Raw genomic sequence first — 22,145 nt, forward strand, 5'->3', positions numbered from 1 at the left:
AAAACATCATCACCAACATCAACAGCATGTGAATTTAACAAATTGTATTGATTTTGAAGGCGATCAAGTGAATTTTATTATTTAGTAATTTAAATGGGTTTTCAATTGAATTCTTTTTTTATCTCTAACACTCTAACTAAAGCCAAAATGTGTGTTTTTAAGCATCTCTGTCTGTGTATGAGTTAGCAATCACATTGACCCATTGATTTTGGTTCCCCTACATTTAAGTCAATACATTTTTTTTTTATTTACAAAAATTGCATTTATTCAGTTAGTCAGTCAGTAGTCATTGACCATTGTTTCTGATATTTTTACTTTGAACAAAAATTGTTTTCAGTTTTTTTTTGCAAAACAATTGCTATTTGTCTATTTCCGTTTCTTTAGATATTTTTTTAGCTTTTTATTTCAAATCAATTAAAAAGAAAATAAAAGCAAAAAAATCTAAAACATTTCCTCTCTAAATATTTGAATTTTAGTGCCAAGTTTTTTTGTCTAGTTTGATTTCGTCATTTCTAGTAGAAGGTATTTTTAACTAAATTGTATATTTGTTGATATTGTAAAAGATGGTGTTGTGACTGATACTTAACAACAAAGTGATAACGTCAATGATACATCATAGTTAAACTAACCAAATTAGCAATTTTGTAGGAAACTTTTTTTAACGTTTCAAAACTTTCATGGGACCAGTTGTCTATGGAACACTATCATTTAGTCAATTTTGTTTTTTTAATGCTTCCATTAGATCAGTTTTTTTACAGAAAACTATCTTAAAAGTGATCTTCATATGACAGTATGACATAGAAAGCTTTCTTTTGCAACAGTTTCCTACTGAAACTTTCATTTAAAAAATTTGAAATAACTTAATAAAGAAAGTTTTTTTTATAACACTCTGCTTTAAAAAGCTTTATTGTATAACAGTTTTCTGTAGAAAGCTTTTTTGTGGAACAGCTTTAAAAAAAGCTTTCCTTTAGACAAATTAAATGTCGAAAATTCAAGTTAACACGGTCCTCTATAAAAATTCATTATTTTGGACTTTTCTATGGAGAACTTTCTTTAAGAAGAGCTTTCTATAGCGAACTTTTTTAAGCATAGTTTTCTATATAAAGCTTTGTTTTAAAACAGATTTTTTACAAAAATATCTTTCTTTTATGAAAATTTTCTTTAAAGGCAGTTCTCTAGAGAAAGTTTCCTTTTCGAATAGTTTTCTGTTGAAAGCTTTCTTTTAGACATTATTTTTTGTCGATAGCATCCTTTTAGAAAAGTTTTCAAAAGCTCTCTTTTAGAATAGTTTTCTGTGAAAAGCTTTCTTTTAGAAATGTTAATAAAAGCTTTCTTTTAAAACAATTTTTCGTCGAAAGCTTTCTTTTACAACAGTTTTTTACTTTAAAACAGTTTTCTTTTGAAAACGTTTTCTATAGAAAGCTTTCTTTAGAAAAGTTTTTTGTAGGAGCCATTCTTTAATAAAGTTCTATGAGAAACTTTCTTAAAGAACAGGTATGTAAACAGAAATGTTTTTTATAGAAATATAAAAGGTTTTTTTTTTTTTAACTTTTTTTAAAACAGTTTTTTTCCTTTAGAAAGCTTTTTTATAAAAAAAAATTTTCTAAAAAACTTTCTTTAAAATCAATTTTCTTTAGAGAATCTTTTTTAAAAAACAATTTCCTTTAGAAAAGTTCTCTTTTAGAAATGTTTTCTTTAGAAAACTTTATTATATTCTTCAGAAAACTTTCTTTAAAACTTTTTTATAACACTTTTTCTTTGGAAAACTTTCTCGTAGAATAGTTTTCTTTAGAAACATTCCTTTTAGAACAGCTTTCTTTAAAAAACTTTCTTTTATAACAGTTTCGTTTAAACAAATTTTCTTTTAGAACAGTTTTCTTTAGAAAAATTCCTTTTAGAACAGTTTTCTTTAGAAAAATTCCTTTTAGAACAGTTTTCTTTAGAAAACTTTCTTTTATAACAGTTTTGTTAAAAAAAAACATTCTTTTAGAAAACAGTTTTCTTATAAAACTTACTTCTGGAACAGTTTTCTTTAGAAAGTATCCATTTAGAACAGATTTTTTTTAGAAATCTTGCTTTTCGAAAAGCTTTCAGAAGAAATCTTTCGTTTCTAACAGTTTTCTTTAGAAAACTTTTTGGAAACATCTTTTCTTTAACACTGCCAGAACTTAATAGACAAAATGACCTGAATTAACCGAAAAACTCTAATACTTGAAAGCAATTTAAGCACCATTCATGGCCCACTGTGCTTATAAATTGATTTGCATCATATTTAATTCTAATACAGTTTTAAGTTGCTTTAATTTCTTTCTCTATCTCTCTCTCTCGTTCTAACCAAAATTTTTGCATATTTGTACTTGGTTAAATATCTATTTTTTGCTGTTGTTGTTATTTGTATAATTTTTGTTCAAAATTAAAATATGTGATGTTGTTCGTGCTGCTGCTGCTACTGTTGCTGTTATACAGTGAATAATTTAATTTCACATGCTTCTCACATCAAATAGCAGCAATTGCAACAACTAAACACATGTAAACTATATGTATGATGTGTGTTTGCAACAAATATTCGGTTTGTCTTAAAAATATTTGTATTTTTCTGTTCTGCCCTAAAGTCGTCCCTCAGTATTTTTAAAAGATTTCTATATATGCATATATTTATACATTTAAATACAAAAATTTCTAGTTGTAAATACGAGGTAGGACTAAAAAGTTATTGTAATATTTTTGTTTATTTATTCTATCACATGAAACTATGGGATCATAATACTAACTTCATATGAATCAAACATCTGACTTTCTTTCAGTTTCAGTATCTTCGAAAAATTTTCAACCGATATACTGAATCAAAGGAAAACAATAGGTGCTAGAAGCAGTATATTTAAAGTTCTGTATTAGATTTATATTATTTCTTTTTTAATTAACTTTTCAAACTTCCCTCTTTAGTTACAATTTTCGAGTGTATATTCACTTAATATGTTGATATCTCAAGTTTATTTCGATTCTTATTTTTAACATTTATCATTCTTTCTCTTATTATACCCTACATCAACAAGGTGGGGACGTTATTAGAAATTTGTGCTGATTTTTGCCCATAAATGTTGGTCCTTAATGTATACCGATCGATTTAGAATCACTTTCTAAGTCGAATAAGACATGTCCATCAGACATGCCTTAGTTTTCAAGATATTTGGATGAAATTTGTACCATACATGTTTTTCGGTCCGTTCACAAATCAATCAGGTACAGTGTCAGAACTGTGGTTGTTCTTAAATCAAGCACAAAATACTTGATTCAAGTACGAATATCTGGGAAACTATTAGAGCTCTAAACCTCCAATTTTGCATGAACAACTTTGACATCCCTGTGAATCTTTGGGTAATATATTGGCGGATAAAAAATAAGGGGCGTGGCACCTCCATTATGAATTAAATCAATGTAGAGTTAAAACGATTCATTATAGCCCAATATGACACCCTTTACATTTAGTTCTTGTTTTTTTTTTCGTACATTTGCATTGTCATGTTTTAAATTACATCACATTTGATGGTGTCTGGGAATGATCTTTTTTGTTGTTTTTATATGTATTTTTGTTTAGTATCGTAAATGACTTAGAAGACAATGATTGTGTGTATTATTCTTTTCATTGAAAATTTATGTATATTTTTGACCAAATTTTGTTGTTATTCTTAAAAATAGCATTACAAATGTTGCAATTTTATTACATCCAGAAAATGAAAATAAATTTTAGACATTCTAATAGATTACATTGCATATACATACATATGTACATATAGATGTAAAGGAATTTGAAGAATGTGTTCTAAATTTAAAATTTTCTATTTTTGTAATTATAGCTTTATTCATTACTTACACATTGATGACAATTTACACATTTTTTTAAATCAGTATTAAAATATATAATTATCTTCTTTAGTAATTACTTTATAAGTGATTCATCTCTAAGTCTAGCTACACATTTTCCAACGGCCTTTCTTAATGTCTGGTTTTGAAAAGAAATTATTTAATATTTTTGTGTCTAAAGAGACACTTTGCTTCCAACACGAAGTTGTAATTTAAACGTAAATTAGCCAGTAACATAGATAATTTAATTGTAGCTACAGACACATTGTTTTCCAATTTCAACCTCTACTTGACTAAAGTTTATTACGATTAGGGGTTTCAATTATAAACAAATTAAAAAACTTTCCGAGGGATAAAAATATGGATATTTGGATATATGTAGGTCTTTATCGGTCGGTCCCACATACAAGTCTTAAAAGTCGCACATTTCAGAAACAGCGATAGCTGTAGTTCTCAAATTTTGTATGACCAACCTTGACATCCATATGAACATTGGAGGACAAAATGGGTGGACTAGTCTCTAGAATAGACTATAGACTATACTATAGACTAGACTATAGACTAGACTATAGCCTAGACTATAGACTAGACTATAGACTAGACTATAGACTAGACTATAGACTAGACTATAGACTAGACTATTGACTAGACTATAGACTAGACTATAGACTAGACTATAGACTAGACTATAGACTAGACTATAGACTAGACTATAGACTAGACTATAGACTAGACTATAGACTAGACTATAGACTAGACTATGGACTAGACTATAGACTAGACTATAGACTAGACTATAGACTAGACTATAGACTAGACTATAGACTAGACTATAGACTAGACTATAGACTAGACTATAGACTAGACTATAGACTAGACTATAGACTAGACTATACAGACTAGACTATAGACTAGACTATAGACTAGACTATAGACTAGACTATAGACTAGACTATAGACTAGACTATAGACTAGACTATAGACTAGACTATAGACTAGACTATAGACTAGACTAGACTAGACTATAGACTAGACTATAGACTAGACTATAGACTAGACTATAGACTAGACTATAGACTAGACTATAGACTAGACTATAGACTAGACTATAGACTAGACTATAGACTAGACTATAGACTAGACTATAGACTAGACTATAGACTAGACTATAGACTAGACTATAGACTAGACTATAGACTAGACTATAGATTAGACTATAGACTAGACTATAGACTAGACTATAGACTAGACTATAGACTAGACTTTAGACTAGACTATAGACTAGACTAAAGACTAGACTATAGACTAGCCTATAGATGTATAGACTAGACTATAGACTAGACTATAGACTAGACTATAAACTAGACTATAGACTAGACTATAGACTAGACTATAGACTAGACTATAGACTAGACTATAGACTAGACTATAGACTAGACTATAGACTAGACTATAGACTAGACTATAGACTAGACTATAGACTAGACTACAGACTAGACTACAGACTAGACTATAGACTAGACTATAGACTAGACTATAGACTAGACTATAGACTAGACTATAGACTAGACTATAGACTAGACTATAGACTAGACTATAGACTAGACTATAGACTAGACTTAGACTAGACTATAGACTAGACTAAAGACTAGACTATAGACTAGACTATAGATAGACTATAGACTAGACTATAGACTAGCCTATAGATGTATAGACTAGACTATAGACTAGACTATAGACTAGACTATAGACTAGACTATAAACTAGACTATAGACTAGACTATAGACTAGACTATAGACTAGACTATAGACTAGACTATAGACTAGACTATAGACTAGAATAGACTAGACTATAGACTAGACTATAGACTAGACTATAGACTAGACTATAGACTAGACTATAGACTAGACTATAGACTAGACTATAGACTAGACTATAGACTAGACTATAGACTAGACTATAGACTAGACTATAGACTAGACTATAGACTAGACTATAGACTAGACTATAGACTAGACTATAGACTAGACTATAGACTAGACTATAGACTAGACTATAGACTAGACTATAGACTAGACTATAGACTAGACTATAGACTAGACTATAGACTAGACTATAGACTAGACTATAGACTAGACTATAGACTAGACTATAGACTAGACTATAGACTAGACTATAGACTAGACTATAGACTAGACTATAGACTAGACTATAGACTAGACTATAGACTAGACTATAGACTAGACTATAGACTAGACTATAGACTAGACTATAGACTAGACTAGAACTATAGACTAGACTATAGACTAGACTATAGACTAGACTATAGACTAGACTATAGACTAGACTATAGACTAGACTATAGACTAGACTATAGACTAGACTATAGACTAGACTATAGACTAGACTATAGACTAGACTATAGACTAGACTATAGACTAGACTATAGACTAGACTATAGACTAGACTATAGACTAGACTATAGACTAGACTATAGACTAGACTATAGACTAGACTATAGACTAGACTATAGACTAGACTATAGACTAGACTATAGACTAGATATAGACTAGACTATAGACTAGACTATAGACTAGACTATAGACTAGACTTTAGACTAGACTATAGACTAGACTAAAGACTAGACTATAGACTAGCCTATAGACTAGCCTATAGACTAGATCATAGACTAGCCTATAGACTAGACTAATGACTAGACTATAGACTAGACTGTAGACTAGGCTATAGACTAGACTAGACCAGACTATGTATAGGCTATACTATAAACTAAACTATAGACTAGACAAGACACAGCAAACCCTATACCAAATAACTCATGAGTAATGTAACACTTTATCTACCTCTCTCTCTTTACCAGTTGCTTACTCCTCTTTACTTCCTAATTTAAACTAGAAACTACAAGAACATTTCCTTTTTTCTATTTCGAAAAAAAAAGTTTCTTTGTTGTGTTGTAATTAATAAACTTTAAATCATTTTTATTTATTTTTATTATGCAAACATTGTTAATTAATAAAAGAACAACAAAAACAACAACAGCTGAAAGCATTTGTATATTTGTAACCATCCCCACTACCAAGCACCATTTCCAACAAACACCGGTAGCTAATTAAAATAGTGTTAAATTGTTTAAAAACATGCAACAAGTTTGTGTTGCAAGATAATCTTTGCTACAAGTACAACTAAATTGTTACAATAATGAAATCAACAAATTAGTTGGCCAGCGTAAGAACAACATGAAACATTTATTAAAACTAATTGTTTTGATGGGATTTTGGAGTTTTACAAACTCAAGTGGTTTTCAGTTTAACAAAAGAGATCAACATTTTCATAAGAAAATCTGTGAAATTGTAACAAATAAAAATGCTGTTGTTAATATTATATATAGACTTAACTTGGAATCGGAGGTGTTAACTTCTTCGGTATTTGATTTAAATTATGAAAATAATTGGGATTTATTTTATCATTGTATGTCTGAGAAACCGGTAGTGATACGGGACATGGATAAGTATCAAGTGGAACCGTTAAGATCTGCCAGCAGTTTAAGTATATATTTTATAGATTCTTATAGAACTATGCGAAAAGTTTTGGCTTTATTGAATCCCAAACAGAAATGGAAACCGGCTCATTGTTATTTATTCATATGGCTTTTGGATGATGTGAACACATTGAGAAGATTTTTCGAGAAAGTTTGGTTTAAAAATATTCTTAATGCAGTGGCCGCAGTGATGAATTTACAAGAAATTTATACTTTTGAGCCTTTTACTTCACAAGGATTTCGGTTGAAGATTCTCTATGAAGCCCCCTATTTTTATGATAAATTGCGGAACTTCCATCATTTTGAATTACGCATTAGCATGTTTAAGGACAGCGTGCGAGCCTTACCTCTGGAGGGTCATATCAAACATGGCTATAAAAGAGTCGACGGCTGGGTAGCCCGCACCTTGGTGGAACGTTTAAATGCCTCGGCCCGTTATATAGAACCCACTGATCGAGAAACTTATGGCGCTCTGTTAAATGGCACTTTTACTGGCTCTCTAAAGGATATACATTCGGGCCTTACCCATATAGGCTTTAATTTTCGTTACACCCTAGATCATGTTAAGCCTCATATAGAAGAGTTATATCCCTATAAAAAGCGCCTGCTATATCTAGTGGTACCGGCTGCTGAAATGCGTCCCGAGTATTTGATATTTGCCAATGCCTTCACTTATTCCCTTTGGCGTTTGTTGTTAATCAATTTTCTTTTAATTCTTGTGATTTTCATAATTCTTCAAAAACTAGTGGAACGTTTGCCCAATCATAATCTTGAGAATTCACCCAAACATTGGCGCTGGTATGAAATTGTGGAAATGTTTATAAAAACTCAACTGGGAGAACCGGTGGAGGAGTTTTCACGCATTAGCTCTCTCCGGCAATTTCTTATTACCTGGATTCTATTCAGTTATGTTTTGACTAGTGTTTATTTTGCCAAATTGGAGAGCAGTTTTGTGCAACCCATCTATGAACCGGAATTGGATAACCTAAAAGATTTGTGTCAACTTAAAGTACCCATTTATGCTTTTGATGTAGTCTTCCAAGCCATAAAGGTCTCATTGGAACCCAAATACTTTGATATAATCAATAAAAATGGTGTACGTGTTCCACGCAATATAAGTGCTGATGATTTTTCCCTAGCCCTCGTGAAAAAACATAAAAATGTGGCCATTATACTTCACGGGGAATTAGCCAAAGAAGTTGTTGCTCATTCCTATAACGATGAAACTAAACGTCCTTCTTTCCACATAGTCAAAGAGTATTTACGTTCTCTTACTTCCTCTTACGTGCTGACCAAAGGTTCTCCTTTCATCTATAAATTTCAGACTATTGTAAGTTCATTCTATGAGTATGGATTCATAAATCATTGGCTTGAGGTTGATGCGCGACAGAAAAACTATTACCATCGTTCTTCGGAATTTGTTCAAGATTTGGAAGAGGATTTTGATTGGTTGGAAAATGATGAAGTGGGTGCCAGTATGCCAGCAACATTACAACATAAAAAGAAAGTTGTTTTGAATATGGAAATCTTACAAGGAGCCTTTTATTTGTGGATTGCTGGCATTTGTGCCAGTTGTTTGGGTTTTGCTACTGAATTCATTTATTTTTGCATAAGAGGAGGAAGTTGATATAGAAGTGAGAGAGGTTCCGTAGATAAGATCTTGAAATATATCTTCAATTGGAATAAAATTACATAAAATATAAGTGTTTTCTTGTTGTTGAATTAAAAGTGAACTAGCACTGAAACTGAACTAGAACTGAACTAGAACTGAACTAGAACTGAACTAGAACTGAACTAGAACTGAACTAGAACTGAACTAGAACTGAACTAGAACTGAACTAGAACTGAACTAGAACTGAATTATGAACTGAATTAGAACTGAACTAGAAACTGAACTAGAACTGTACTAGAACTGAACTAGAACTGAACTAGAACTGGAAACTAGAAACTGAACCTGAACTAGAACTGAACTAGAACTGAACTAGAAACTGAACTAGAACTGAACTAGAACTGAACTAGAACTGAACTAGAACTGAACTAGAACTGACTAGAACTGAACTAGAACTGAACTAGAACTGAACTAGAACTGAACTAGAACTGAACTAGAACTGAACTAGAACTGAACTAGAACTGAACTAGAACTGAACTAGAACTGAACTAGAACTGAACTAGAACTGAACTAGAACTGAACTAGAACTGAACTAGAACTGAACTAGAACTGAACTCGAACTGAACTAGAACTGAACTAGAACTGAACTAGAACTGAACTAGAACTGAACTAGAACTGAACTAGAACTGAACTGAACTAGAACTGAACTAGAACTGAACTAGAACTGAACTAGAAACTGAACTAGAACTGAACTAAAACTGAACTAGAACTGAACTAGAACTGAACTAGAACTGAACTAGAACTGAAATAGAACTTAACTAAAACTGAATTAGATCTTATTAAACTATAGTCCTTCGAACTAATCTTAAACCTTTCGCCCTCAACATTGTCCATTGGATTCATTATGTCATTTTGTAACATTTAATTAAATTTTAATTAAAATCCTTTCACAAAATTAAACATTGATTTGATTAAAAATTGTTTGTTTTTATGTTAAAAAAACTGCTAAAAATTAAATTTTATTCTTCTCTACAGTTGAAATTATAATGACTATAAAATTCTATAAAACTAATAAAATAATAAAACTTAAATGTGTTTTTCATAAAAATCTCTAATAATTAAATTAAATTGATAAATACAAAAAAAGTAAAACATACCAAAGAAATTAAAAGCAAATAAATATTTAAGATAAAATTCTTAAAACAACCATGTGTTTAAGTATACGAAATTTCTGCAACCCCTGTCGAGGTCAGTATATATAAAAAAAAATACACATTTAACAAAATTTTCTATTTAACTTTAATTAAATCGAAAATTTACATTTAATAAATGTCGTCAATCTCTACCTAACAAATTAAATTTAATTTAAAAAATTAAATCTAACAATTAACAATTATAGTATCTATTAAAGACGTCACGAAGAATTTGTCAAAATTACGTTAAATTTTGTGTATGTGTGTAAAATTTTAATATAAATTTGTATTTTTAAATAAACAAAAATATTTGAAAAATGTATTTTAAAGCTAATAAAATTGGTATTCTTGTTTTTGTGGTAGATAAAGTATTAAAGTACAGACATACATATAATTTTAGCTAAAATGTTCTAAAATTAATTTCGAAAATTGTTTCTATATTTTTTAAAAAATTTTGAAATCTCACGTCGCGACAACATTTGACTTCTTTGGCTACCATTTGGTTTTGTTTTGTAGATGATTTTTTCTTATTGTTTGTTGCTGTCTATTTTTGTTTTTATTTTTTTTTAATTTTGCGAGACTTTTTGGCTTTTTAACTATAAACTAAGCATATATTTTAAATAGAAGTATTTTCAGAAATACCCTACATCATAGGGGTCAAAAAGGGGCAGTGTCATAATATGTTAATCTTTAGATAACTGAACTAGAACTGAACTAGAACTGAACTAGAACTGAACTAGAACTGAACTAGAACTGAACTAGAACTGAACTAGAACTGAACTAGATCTGAACTAGAAACTGAACTAGAACTGAACTAGAATTGAACTAGAACTGAACTAGAACTGAACTAGAACTGAACTAGAACTGAACTAGAACTGAACTAGAACTGAACTAGAACTGAACTAGAACTGAACTAGAACTGAACTAGAACTGAACTAGAACTGAACTAGACTGAACTAGAACTGAACTAGAACTGAACTAGAACTGAAACTAGAACTGACTAGAACTGAACTAGAACTGAACTAGAACTGAACTAGAACTGAACTGGAACTGAACTAGAACTGAACTAGAACTGAACTAGAACTGAACTAGAACTGAACTAGAACTGAACTAGAACTGAACTAGAACTGAACTAGAACTGAACTAGAACTGAACTAGAACTGACTAGAACTGAACTAGAACTGAACTAGAACTGAACTAGAACTGAACTAGAACGGAACTAGAACTGAACTAGAACTGAACTAGAACTGAACTAGAACTGAAACTAGAACTGAACTAGAACTGAACTAGAACTGAACTAGAACTGAACTAGAACTGAACTAGAACTGAACTAGAACTGAACTAGACTGAACTGAACTAGAACTGAACTAGAACTGAACTAGAACTGAACTAGAACTGAACTAGAACTGAACTAGAACTGAACTAGAACTGAACTAGAACTGAACTAGAACTGAACTAGAACTGAACTAGAACTGAACTAGAACTGAACTAGAACTGAACTAGAACTGAACTAGAACTGAACTAGAACTGAACTAGAACTGAACTAGAACTGAACTAGAACTGAACTAGAACTGAACTAGAACTGAACTAGAACTGAACTAGAACTGAACTAGAACTGAACTAGAAACTGAACTAGAACTGAACTAGAACTGAACTAGAACTGAACTAGAACTGAACTAGAACTGAACTAGAACTAGAACTGAACTAGAACTGAACTAGAACTGACCTAGAACTGAACTAGAACTGAACTAGAACTGAACTAGAACTGAACTAGAACTGAACTAGAACTGAACTAGAACTGAACTAGAACTGAACTGGAACTGAACTAGAACTGAACTAGAACTGAACTAGAACTGAACTAGAACTGAACTAGTACTGAACTGGAACTGAACTAGAACTGAACTAGAACTGAACTAGAACTGAACTAGAACTGAACTAGAACTGAACTAGAACTAGAACTGAACTAGAACTGAACTAGAACTGACTAAACTGAACTAGAACTGAACTAGAACTGAACTAGAACTGAACTAGAACTGAACTAGAACTGAACTAGAACTGAACTAGAACTGAACTAGAACTGAACTAGAACTGAACTAGAACTGAACTAGAACTGAACTAGAACTGAACTAGAACTGAACTAGAACTGAACTAGAACTGAACTAGAACTGAACTAGAACTGAACTAGAACTGAACTAGAACTGAACTAGAACTGAACTAGAACTGAACTAGAACTGAACTAGAACTGAACTAGAACTGAACTAGAACTGAACTAGAACTGAACTAGAACTGAACTAGAACTGAACTAGAACTGAACTAGAACTGAACTAGAACTGAACTAGAACTGAACTAGAACTGAACTAGAACTGAACTAGAACTGAACTAGAAACTGAACTAGAACTGAACTAGAACTGAACTAGAACTGAACTAGAAACTGAACTAGAACTGAACTAGAACTGAACTAGAACTGAACTAGAACTGAACTAGAACTGAACTAGAACTGAACTAGAACTGAACTAGAACTGAACTAGAACTGAACTAGAACTGAACTAGAACTGAACTAGAACTGAACTAGAACTGAACTAGAACGAACTAGAACTGAACTAGAACTGAACTAGAACTGAACTAGAACTGAACTAGAACTGAACTAGAACTGAACTAGAACTGAACTAGAACTGACTAGAACTGACTAGAACTGAACTAGAACTGTAACTAGACTGAACTGAACTAGAACCGAACTAAATCTGAACTTTAAATTGGATTTCAAATCATATCCATATGAGATTAAACTACTTTAGTTGTAGGGATATAGTGTAATGTATAATTCCTCTAAAATGAGCAAAATTATATTCTTATTTCTAACAAATATATGTATATTATAGCACATTTCTCCTTTTTTGCAGCAAACAAATATTTCTCTAAAATTTCTGTGAACCTGTTACTATTTGAAATGGAAATTTCTCCATAATACTTTCGAGATTTTTTAAAAAACTATTCACAAGAAAATTTACAACGACAACCGCAATTTTGTTGCTAATGTTTTCATCTTTTTATAAAATAAATTTTCGGGTTGAACTATTTTTCTTAGTTTTATGTTATTAGTGTGATGTTGAGAAATTTTTATTAGTTGCTATTTTTAATGTGAAAAAATTTTGCGTTGTTTTGATTTTTTATAAAAATTTCTTTTGTTAATATTTTAGACGTGTGTTATAATTATGATGTTTTAGTTAATTGTTATTGTTTTCTTTATAATATTTCGTTTTTTTTATATCTATTTTTATTATATAGATATAAATATATATAAAATATTCCGATTATATTTTAGAAACAAAAATTTGTTTATAAATTGATTTTCATAAATCATGAGGCAACCTAAATTTTTCTCATATGGTCAACACAGACACGTGGTTGTCTGTCTAATGGCTGACTTTTTTGACTCATGCGATTTTAGGAGGAATATAAATATACTAATGTTTATAGAGCCTATAGACTGGAGTATAGTCTAGGCTATAGACTCGACTAGATTGTAGTCTTAACTGAAATCTGGTCGATAGTCTTAACTATAGTCTAGGCTTTAGACTGGACTATCTAGTCTATAGTTTGGACTAAAGTCTAGTCAATGTTCTGGTCCATAGTTTTGACTACAATATAGTCTTTTTTCCTAGTGTACTACTTCAAAGTTCTGTATTCGTTACTTTCTCTATTAATAAACTGACTGGATTGACTTTTCATATAAAAAAAAATTAAAATTTGAGAAAAATTACAAAATTTTCATTTAAAGAATATTTTAGTAAAAAAAAACTTAAAAAGATATTCTTGAAAAATAAATAACTTAACATGGAAATCAATTACGACGATGTTCTTACTCAAGATTTCCCCTTTATGTTGGATCTCTGTCCCGTTCAAGCGTTTCCACCCAATTCTGAAGAACAAAATTTAGCTCAAAAATGGTTGGAGTATTTGTGCACCTATGAAGTTGAAGATTTGAATGATAGACGTCTCAGAAATGTTTATATCAGTCATTTATGTACCGCCTTAGTACAGCGTCAACTTTATGGGCCTTTCGTTAAGGAACCAGTTAAGGGAGGGAAATTGGAAAAAATAGATTTTCATGCTGTGGCTGTGTGTCCTAATACAAACATGGCTTTGCAGCAGATGCAACCAAATGCTCATTCCACCATGCAGTTACCAGCCAGGGATACATCAAATCTGACCATGACTCTGAAACCCAGTAAACCTAGTGTTTGTAGTCCCGAGCAGTCTTCTTATACAGTGGTAAATGCCACCAAGACTATAAATTCTACAGGTAGCTAGGATCATAAGTTAATTCCTTTCTTTAACGGATTTCATGTTCAAAAATTCTTTATTTATTTAAGGCGTTGAATCCCAGGGTCAAATATCTGTAGGTTCCACCAATTTGTCCTTTAATTTAACTAGTGGTGGAGCTGGAACTAGTTCCCCTTGTAGCTGTCCTCCTAAACCTTGTCAATGCTCAGCTGATCCTTGTAATTGCAATCGTTCTACTGCAGGTGCTGATTCACCACATCCTCAAGATGAAGATATCATTTGCAATTATCTAATGCAACAGCTAAATTTTACTCCCGAATTTCTGAATAATTTTGATGCTACTCTAACCTCTTTTATGGATTTGTGTAAAGTTACTTCGGTGGAGGGAAAAACCCAAAATCAATCACAATTATCTGTAACAACACACAAGCATTATTTTTTACCCAAAAATCCCTCTTCGCTAAAAGAAACAAATACCGCCCAAACATCAAAGCATGATATCGTGGAAACAAGATCTGTCACAACGCCCCCTGATTATGAGGAAATGCGTGAAGATATCAATGAGTTATTGGAGGCTATAAAGGCCGAATTATGTGGAGATTCTGAACCGGGCAGTAATGATTATTTAGATCGTGAATTGTCACGTTATAAAAGTTTTCTTATGGTCAATTCTTATTTGGCGGAACATTTAAAATCTTTAACTTCTGACATAAAATTGCGCAATTGTTTGTTATTGAGTTTACAAAATGATTTAGTAAAATTATTAAATGAGGAAAAATAAATCTGAATAAAATTTAAAATTAAATAAAATTGCTTTATTAACTTAATCCGAAATCTTTATTGTTTATTTTCCAGGACGCTCTAATAAAACGGAACGCCAGACACAGGAATTTACCGATAATGCCAGTGTACAAAATCATATCACTTCACCACAACGTTCCTCCAAACGTGTATCAAGCATTTCCGTTAATATGCCAGCGGCCGGTTTAGGCTCTCGACCGCCCAGCATTATTTCCTCAACGAACAGCAATGACGAGGGTGGTTTTAATGAACCTTCACCCGAAATTAAGGCCAAACTAAGGCCTGCCTATGACTTTGAAAGTCCCAAACATCAAACGCGTCTGGTGCAACAGAGTCCCACCAAAATTCATAAATCGGCCAACGAACCACAGGCCGCAGACGAAGCCGATGAAGAGGCTGAAAAACCTAGTCTTAATTATGTAGATGTAGGCTATCGCCTTAATCCCGACGGCAGTGAGGCCCGTGAGGTGTTTGGCGAATCAGAGCTGTATGATACCGCCGCCAAAGTTTCCGATATGCATAAGAAATTCCATGCCAATGGTTTTGCCCAAGAGACTAGCACAGTTTATGCCATTATTAAGCCAGATTTATTACCCAATAATCCTACAGAGATGTATTATGCGGCTAAGCCTCAGCAGGACAAAATAACTTCGCCCACTAAAACTAATTCGGGCTCAAATTCCCTAGTAGGTTCACCCACAAAAACTGCCAGTTCTCCTCCCGTGGGTGTGGTGTCGCCCATACGACGACGCAGCTCGGAAATAAGCATTAAATCCACACCACCCATGTCACCGGCCTCGGCTGCCAGCAATGCAAATTCATCTTCCAATTCACGTTCCATGTCTTCGACTGCCAAGGGTGTGGCACCCATAGCCTCACTCGATGCAAATGAAGATTTAGGTTCTTCTGACATACCAGCATTACCGGAAAGGCCGCCACCGGCGGCTGCTCTTATCAATAATGTTGATGTTTTAGATATGCAGGATTTGGAATATGCCGATACTAGTGCTGGCGAAGATGAAGATGATTTAATGCGTACCATTGAGGGTGATGTGGATTTAGTTGATTATGTTTATATAGATGATAAACTAATGCAGGCAACGGAACCAGTTGCAGCGCCCACTGAGGTTATTAGTCGAGAAGATAGCAGCCTACCCGATGCTATGACAGCCGATGAAGCTGAGCGATTGTTGAGCTCAAGGTAAGTGAGAATTTTGAATTTGATAAAGTAGTTTAGGTTAAGTGTTATCAGAAGAAAAAAAAAATGCACAAATAAATTAAGACACTGAAGGTTTCAGATTTCTAGGTTAGGTTCAAACTTTTTTCTAACTAAATTATATTGAGTCTTAAAAAACTGTTTCAATGTTTGTCTAAAAATTATAATTTTATTTTGAGTAAATTTATCAAACGTCCTGTTTTATAATATGACAAATGTTAATGTAAATGTTTATGTAAATTTCTGGAAATTACTTGGTTTTTATTAGTAATATATTGGTTTTGTTGTATTTGACTTTCTTGCCTAATGCTGTGGTTTCTATGATTAAGATCTTTACAAATTGAAACCAAAGTTAACATCATAAGTGAAAATTTCCATATAACTACTTATAATTAAGTTATCATCTGTAAGTAATCAAGCAAATGAAGGATATAAAGTAAAAGTAATAATTGCTAAAATTGAAATTTAAGTAAATACGATATTTATTTTTCAATTTAATGCTAATAAAGTTGTTTTCTTAGCTGACTAGAGCTTAAAATCATACTAGTTACCATCCTATCTACTAGTATAATGTCAAGTGGTGTAACGTTAAGTTTCATTAATTAATGATAATGTTGGTTGTTAGTTCTTTCTAGAGTATTGGGCCTAGTAGTTCGTAAATATCCTTACCTTAATTTTCGCTACTTATGCATTACATTAGTTACCTTTCTGTATACTGGTAGTGAGTAGTTTCATTGGCCTATGATATTTTTATACCTTTATCTTGGTGTAATTAAGGTCAATTTCTACAATAAAAGTATTTTTCGCTATGATCTTTTCATATCATTCTGGCAACAAGTCAATTTCGTATAACCTGTTCAAAAGTGAAGCGTAACCTACAGAGAGATCGTATGTCTACGTTGATCGAATGAAATAGTAGTCGGACGATCTTTTTTGTATCTTTCCGTCGACATGTGGTTCGCCACCAGAAGAACTTTTCAACATGATTGAGGACATGATTGAATCAAGTCAATTTCGGATACTCTAATGAAGTTGTTTTCTTAGCTGACTAGAGCTTCAAATCTAATACTAGTTACCATCCTATCTACTAGTATAATGTCAAGTGGTGCAACGTTAAGTTTCATTAATTAATGATAATGTTGGTCGTTAGTTCTTTCTAGAGTATTGGACCTAGTAGTTCGTTAATATATTTACCTTAATTTTCGCTACTTATGCATTACATTAGTTACCTTTCTGTATACTGGTAGTAAGTAGTTTCATTGGCCTATGATATTTTTACCTTTATATTGGTGTAATTAAGGTAAATTTGTACAATAATGACCTTTTCATTTCATTCTGGCAACAAGTCAATTTCGTATAACCTGTTCAAAAGTGAAGCGTGTCCTACAGATAGATCTTATGTCTATGTTGAACAAATAAAATAGTTGTTCGACGATCTTTTTTGTATCTTCCTGTCGACGTGTGGTTCGGCGCCAGAAGAACTTTTAAACTTTTGAGGACATCATTGAATCAAGACAATTTCGGATATTCTAATGAAGTTTTGTCTTAGCTGACTAGAGCTTAAAATCATACTAGTTACCATTCTTTCTACTAGTATAATGCCAAGTGGTTTAAATTAAGTTTCATTAATTAATCATAATGTTGGTTGTTAGTTTTTTCTAGAGTATCGGCCCTAGTAGTTCGTAAATATCCTTACCTTAATTTTCGCTACTTATGCATTACATTAGTTACCTTTCTGTATACTGGTAGTGAATAGTTTCGTTGGCCTATGATATTTTTACCTTTATATTGGTGTAATTAAGGTAAATTTGTACAAAAAAAAGTATTTTTCGCTATGATCTTTTCATATCATTCTGGCAAAAAGTCAATTTCGTATAACCTGATCAAAAGTGAAGCGTGTCCTACAGAGAGAGTAGTCGGACGATCTTTTTTGTATCTTTCTGTCAACGTGTGGTTCGGCGCCAGAAGAACTTTTCAACATGATTGAGGACATGATTGAATCAAGTCAATTTCGGATACTCTGTTTTGAACAAAAGCGTATCCCAAGGAGATAGTATGCTTGCATTGATCAAAAGAAATAATAGTCGGACGACTTTTTTCACATCATATTGTTTCGCGCTAGATGAACTTTTCTTATTTTAAGATCATGATCAAGTCAGATTCGGATACTCTAACCTGATCGGATATTTTTTTTTTAAATAAATCATTTATCCCCCTCTAGCATTTTCCTAAAAGAGCTGGCAACATTATAAACATTTCCAAAATCTGTACCAGAATCTTATTGTGGTCTATTGTCGTCTGTGAGTTGTCAGCATCAATACATAAAAAAAACTATAACTTCCTTGCGGCTTTTAGTATTATTAAATATTTCTGTCTATACTCTCTGTCAATGTTTATTTAACCTGTTGGCCCAATGCTGGAAAGAAACTCAATGTGTCTTTATTTAGATTTGTGTGGTCTTGTTGGCAAAATGTCTCTTTGTATGCAACCATTCAAAACATTTTCCTTTTCATATCAATGTGGTTATTTTTTTTAATAGAAAGTTGTTGTTGAAATTGAAATAAAAATAGTTGTTTCTATGTTGTTTTGGTAGATAAATCAAGGAAGTATATAAAATGTATATATAAACATTTCTTAAAATAGTATATTATCATTTACATATATGTACATATTCAAGTCCATGGATATGTCGGTTTTATAATCAAGCTTATATAGAAGCTGATGCTGTGTTGGTATGTGTTTTGCCAGTGAAAATATTTTTAGAAAATTCTTTATGAAATTTTTGTATAATATTTAAAAATATTTTTATTTCATTTTTGATAAAAAAAACATTATTATTAATGTAATTGTTGTGAGTAGGAGTTGAAAACCATTACTAATTAAATGAAATAAATTTTTGAAAAATTTTATTTTTAAAGCAAATTTTTGGTAAATTTTTTTTTAAAGGTATATTTGGTAAATTTTCTTTTAAAAAATTTTTTTGGTAAATTTTCTTTTCAAAGGAAATTTTTGGTCAATTTTCTTTTTAAATGAATTTTTGTTAAATTTTCTTTTTAAATGAAATGAAAATTTAGAATATAAAAAATTTCTGAAAATATATCTTTTTGTAGGAAATTTTTTATAAATTTCTTTTTATAGGAAATTTTCCATAAATTTCCTTTTTATAGGAAAATTTCCATAAATTTCTTTTTTATAGGAAATTTTCCATAAATTTCCTTTTTATAGTAAATTTTCCTTAAATTTCCTTTTTATAGGAAATGTTCCTTCAATTTCCTTTTTATAGGGAATTTTCCTTAAATTTCCTTTTATAGGGAATTTTCCATAAATTTCCTTTTTATAGTAAATTTTCCATAAATTTAATTTTTATGGGGAATTTTTCATAAATTTCCTTTTTATAGAAAATTTTCCATAAATTTCCTTTTTATAGAAAATTTTCCATAAATATCCCTTTTATAGTAAATTTTCCATAAATTTCCTTTTTATAGTAAATTTTCCTTAAATTTCCTTTTTATAGGAAATGTTCCTTCAATTTCCTTTTTATAGGGAATTTTCCTTAAATTTCCTTTTTATAGGGAATTTTCCATACATTTCCTTTTTATAGTAAATTTTCCATAAATTTAATTTTTATAGGGAATTTTTCATAAATTTCCTTTTTATAGAAAATTTTCCATAAATTTCCCTTTTATAGTAAATTTTCCATAAATTTCCTTTTTATAGTAAATTTCCCATAAATTTGCTTTTTATAGTAAATTTCCCATAAATTTGCTTTTTATAGTAAATTTTCCATAAATTTAATTTTTATAGTAAATTTTCCATAAATTTCCTTTTTATAGGAAATAATCAATAAATTTATCTTCATTGGAAATTTTCCATAAATATCTTTTTTATAGGAAGTTTTCCATAAATTTTCTTTTTTAGGGAATTTTTCATAAATTTCCTTTTTATAGGGAATTTTCCTTAAAATTTCTTTTTTATAGGGAAATTTCCATAAATTTTATTTTTATAGTAAATTTTCCATAAATTTCATTGTTATAGTAAATTTTCCATAAATTTCCTTTTTATAGTAAATTTTCCATAAATGTCCTTTTTATAGTAAATTTTCCATAAATGTCCTTTTTATAAGAAATTTTACATAAATTTCCATTTTATTGGGAATTTTCCATAAATTTCCTTTTTATGGGGAATTTTCCATAAATATCCTTTTTATAGGGAATTTTCCATAAATTTCCTTTTGATAGGAAATTTTCATTAATTTCCTCTTTATAGGAAATTTTCCGTAAAATTCCTTTTTATAGGAAATTTTTTATAAATTTCCTTTTTATAGGAAATTTTACATAAATTTCCTTTTTACTGGAATTTTTTAATTACTTTTTAAAAAAACTAACAAAAAATTTTCTTTGCATTATTATGCTTCATTTCCTTTTGCCATTAACTACCAAATTAATGTAAGAAAGTAATTAAAACGCAAAATGTAAATAATTTATTTACACCAATAAAGTTTGACAATTTTGAAATCATAAAAAATACTTGTACCAAACATAATTAAGTAGGAAAAATTTCGCTATAACTTTCATTATAGAGTTTTTTTTACTATTTATTGATATTTCCATAACTAAAATATATACTTGTACTATATGTATATTACCAACATTCTTCTTTAATTACTTACTTAAAACACTTTTCTGTTGGATTTTTTTTTCATACAAATTTGCTTAAATCTATGTTAATCATTGAAGTACAAAAAAGAATCTCATCTGTATATTGAATAATCATTATATTAATAATTCAGTTTTTTTATATTATTAACTCTTTTTAATACTTCTTTATATTTGTTGATATTTTGCATAAATATCTCCGCTGTTTTACACATCTGCTGCTTTCAGCATCATTTATCCTTAATACGATATTATGTATGTGTGTATGAGTGTGTTATATACATATTTACATATATTTGGTCTGGGCCCTTTGCTAAAGATGCGAAAATCCACTTACATACTGATACACACTATATTTTCATTAAACTTTATACATTATTTTGTTGCTTTAACTTTTGAATTTTAAATAACGTACACTTAGAGTTTTTAATGGCGCCAAAACACAAGTCACTTCACTTCCGTATACATACATATTAATATATATATATTTTTATTTATTTTTATTTTAGTGTAGAGTTTTTTATTCTTAATTTCTCTTTTACTTTCTCAGTGAGTACTAATATTGTTGATTTTAAGGGGGAATTTTGTCCCGTAATTTCTAAAAAATCTTCTAATATGATACTAAATTTTCCGTTAAAAAAATTATTCTGTAAGGTAAGAGTAACAAAACTAAAATTATATGTTTCCCCTAAAGATTTTTCTGGGGAATGGTAGTGCTGAAGGTAGACAGTAGATTACAAATTGGACAATGGAACTTTATTGGAACATTTTTCCCTCACAAGCTGAAAATAATTAGTTTTTATTTAGCTGCTACCATTTTCAAAAGTACCCCCATTTTAGCCAATTAGTACCATCTCTTATTTCAATCAGATTCTATTCCTTCTTGGTACATACATATGTATGTTTGTAAGAGTATGTATGTATGTTTTATGAAAAACATACATACTCATTACATTTCTATATACAAAA

General features: G+C 30.5%; 1 protein-coding gene and 1 pseudogene across 1 annotated transcript; both read left to right on the forward strand.

Annotated features, from left to right (window-relative positions):
• The window catches only part of LOC119611584, a 55,222-nt pseudogene extending 38,716 nt beyond the window's left edge, over positions 1 to 16,506 (forward strand).
• LOC119611583 lies at positions 7,117 to 9,045 on the forward strand. Its single transcript, XM_037967230.1, has one exon. The coding sequence runs from the start codon at positions 7,117 to 7,119 to the stop codon at positions 9,043 to 9,045; it is 1,929 nt and encodes a 642-aa protein (XP_037823158.1).
• Positions 16,507 to 22,145: the final 5,639 nt, after the last annotated feature.

This window comes from Lucilia sericata, unplaced genomic scaffold, assembly GCF_015586225.1.
Source record: "Lucilia sericata isolate MDLA Ls3-8-SP2 unplaced genomic scaffold, ASM1558622v1 Contig001486F_arrow, whole genome shotgun sequence".
NCBI lineage: Eukaryota > Metazoa > Arthropoda > Insecta > Diptera > Calliphoridae > Lucilia > Lucilia sericata.

Coding starts and splice junctions, on each gene's coding strand:
- LOC119611583 (XM_037967230.1), top strand. CDS start 7,117: ATGAAACATTTATTAAAACTAATTGTTTTGATGGGATTTTGGAGTTTT.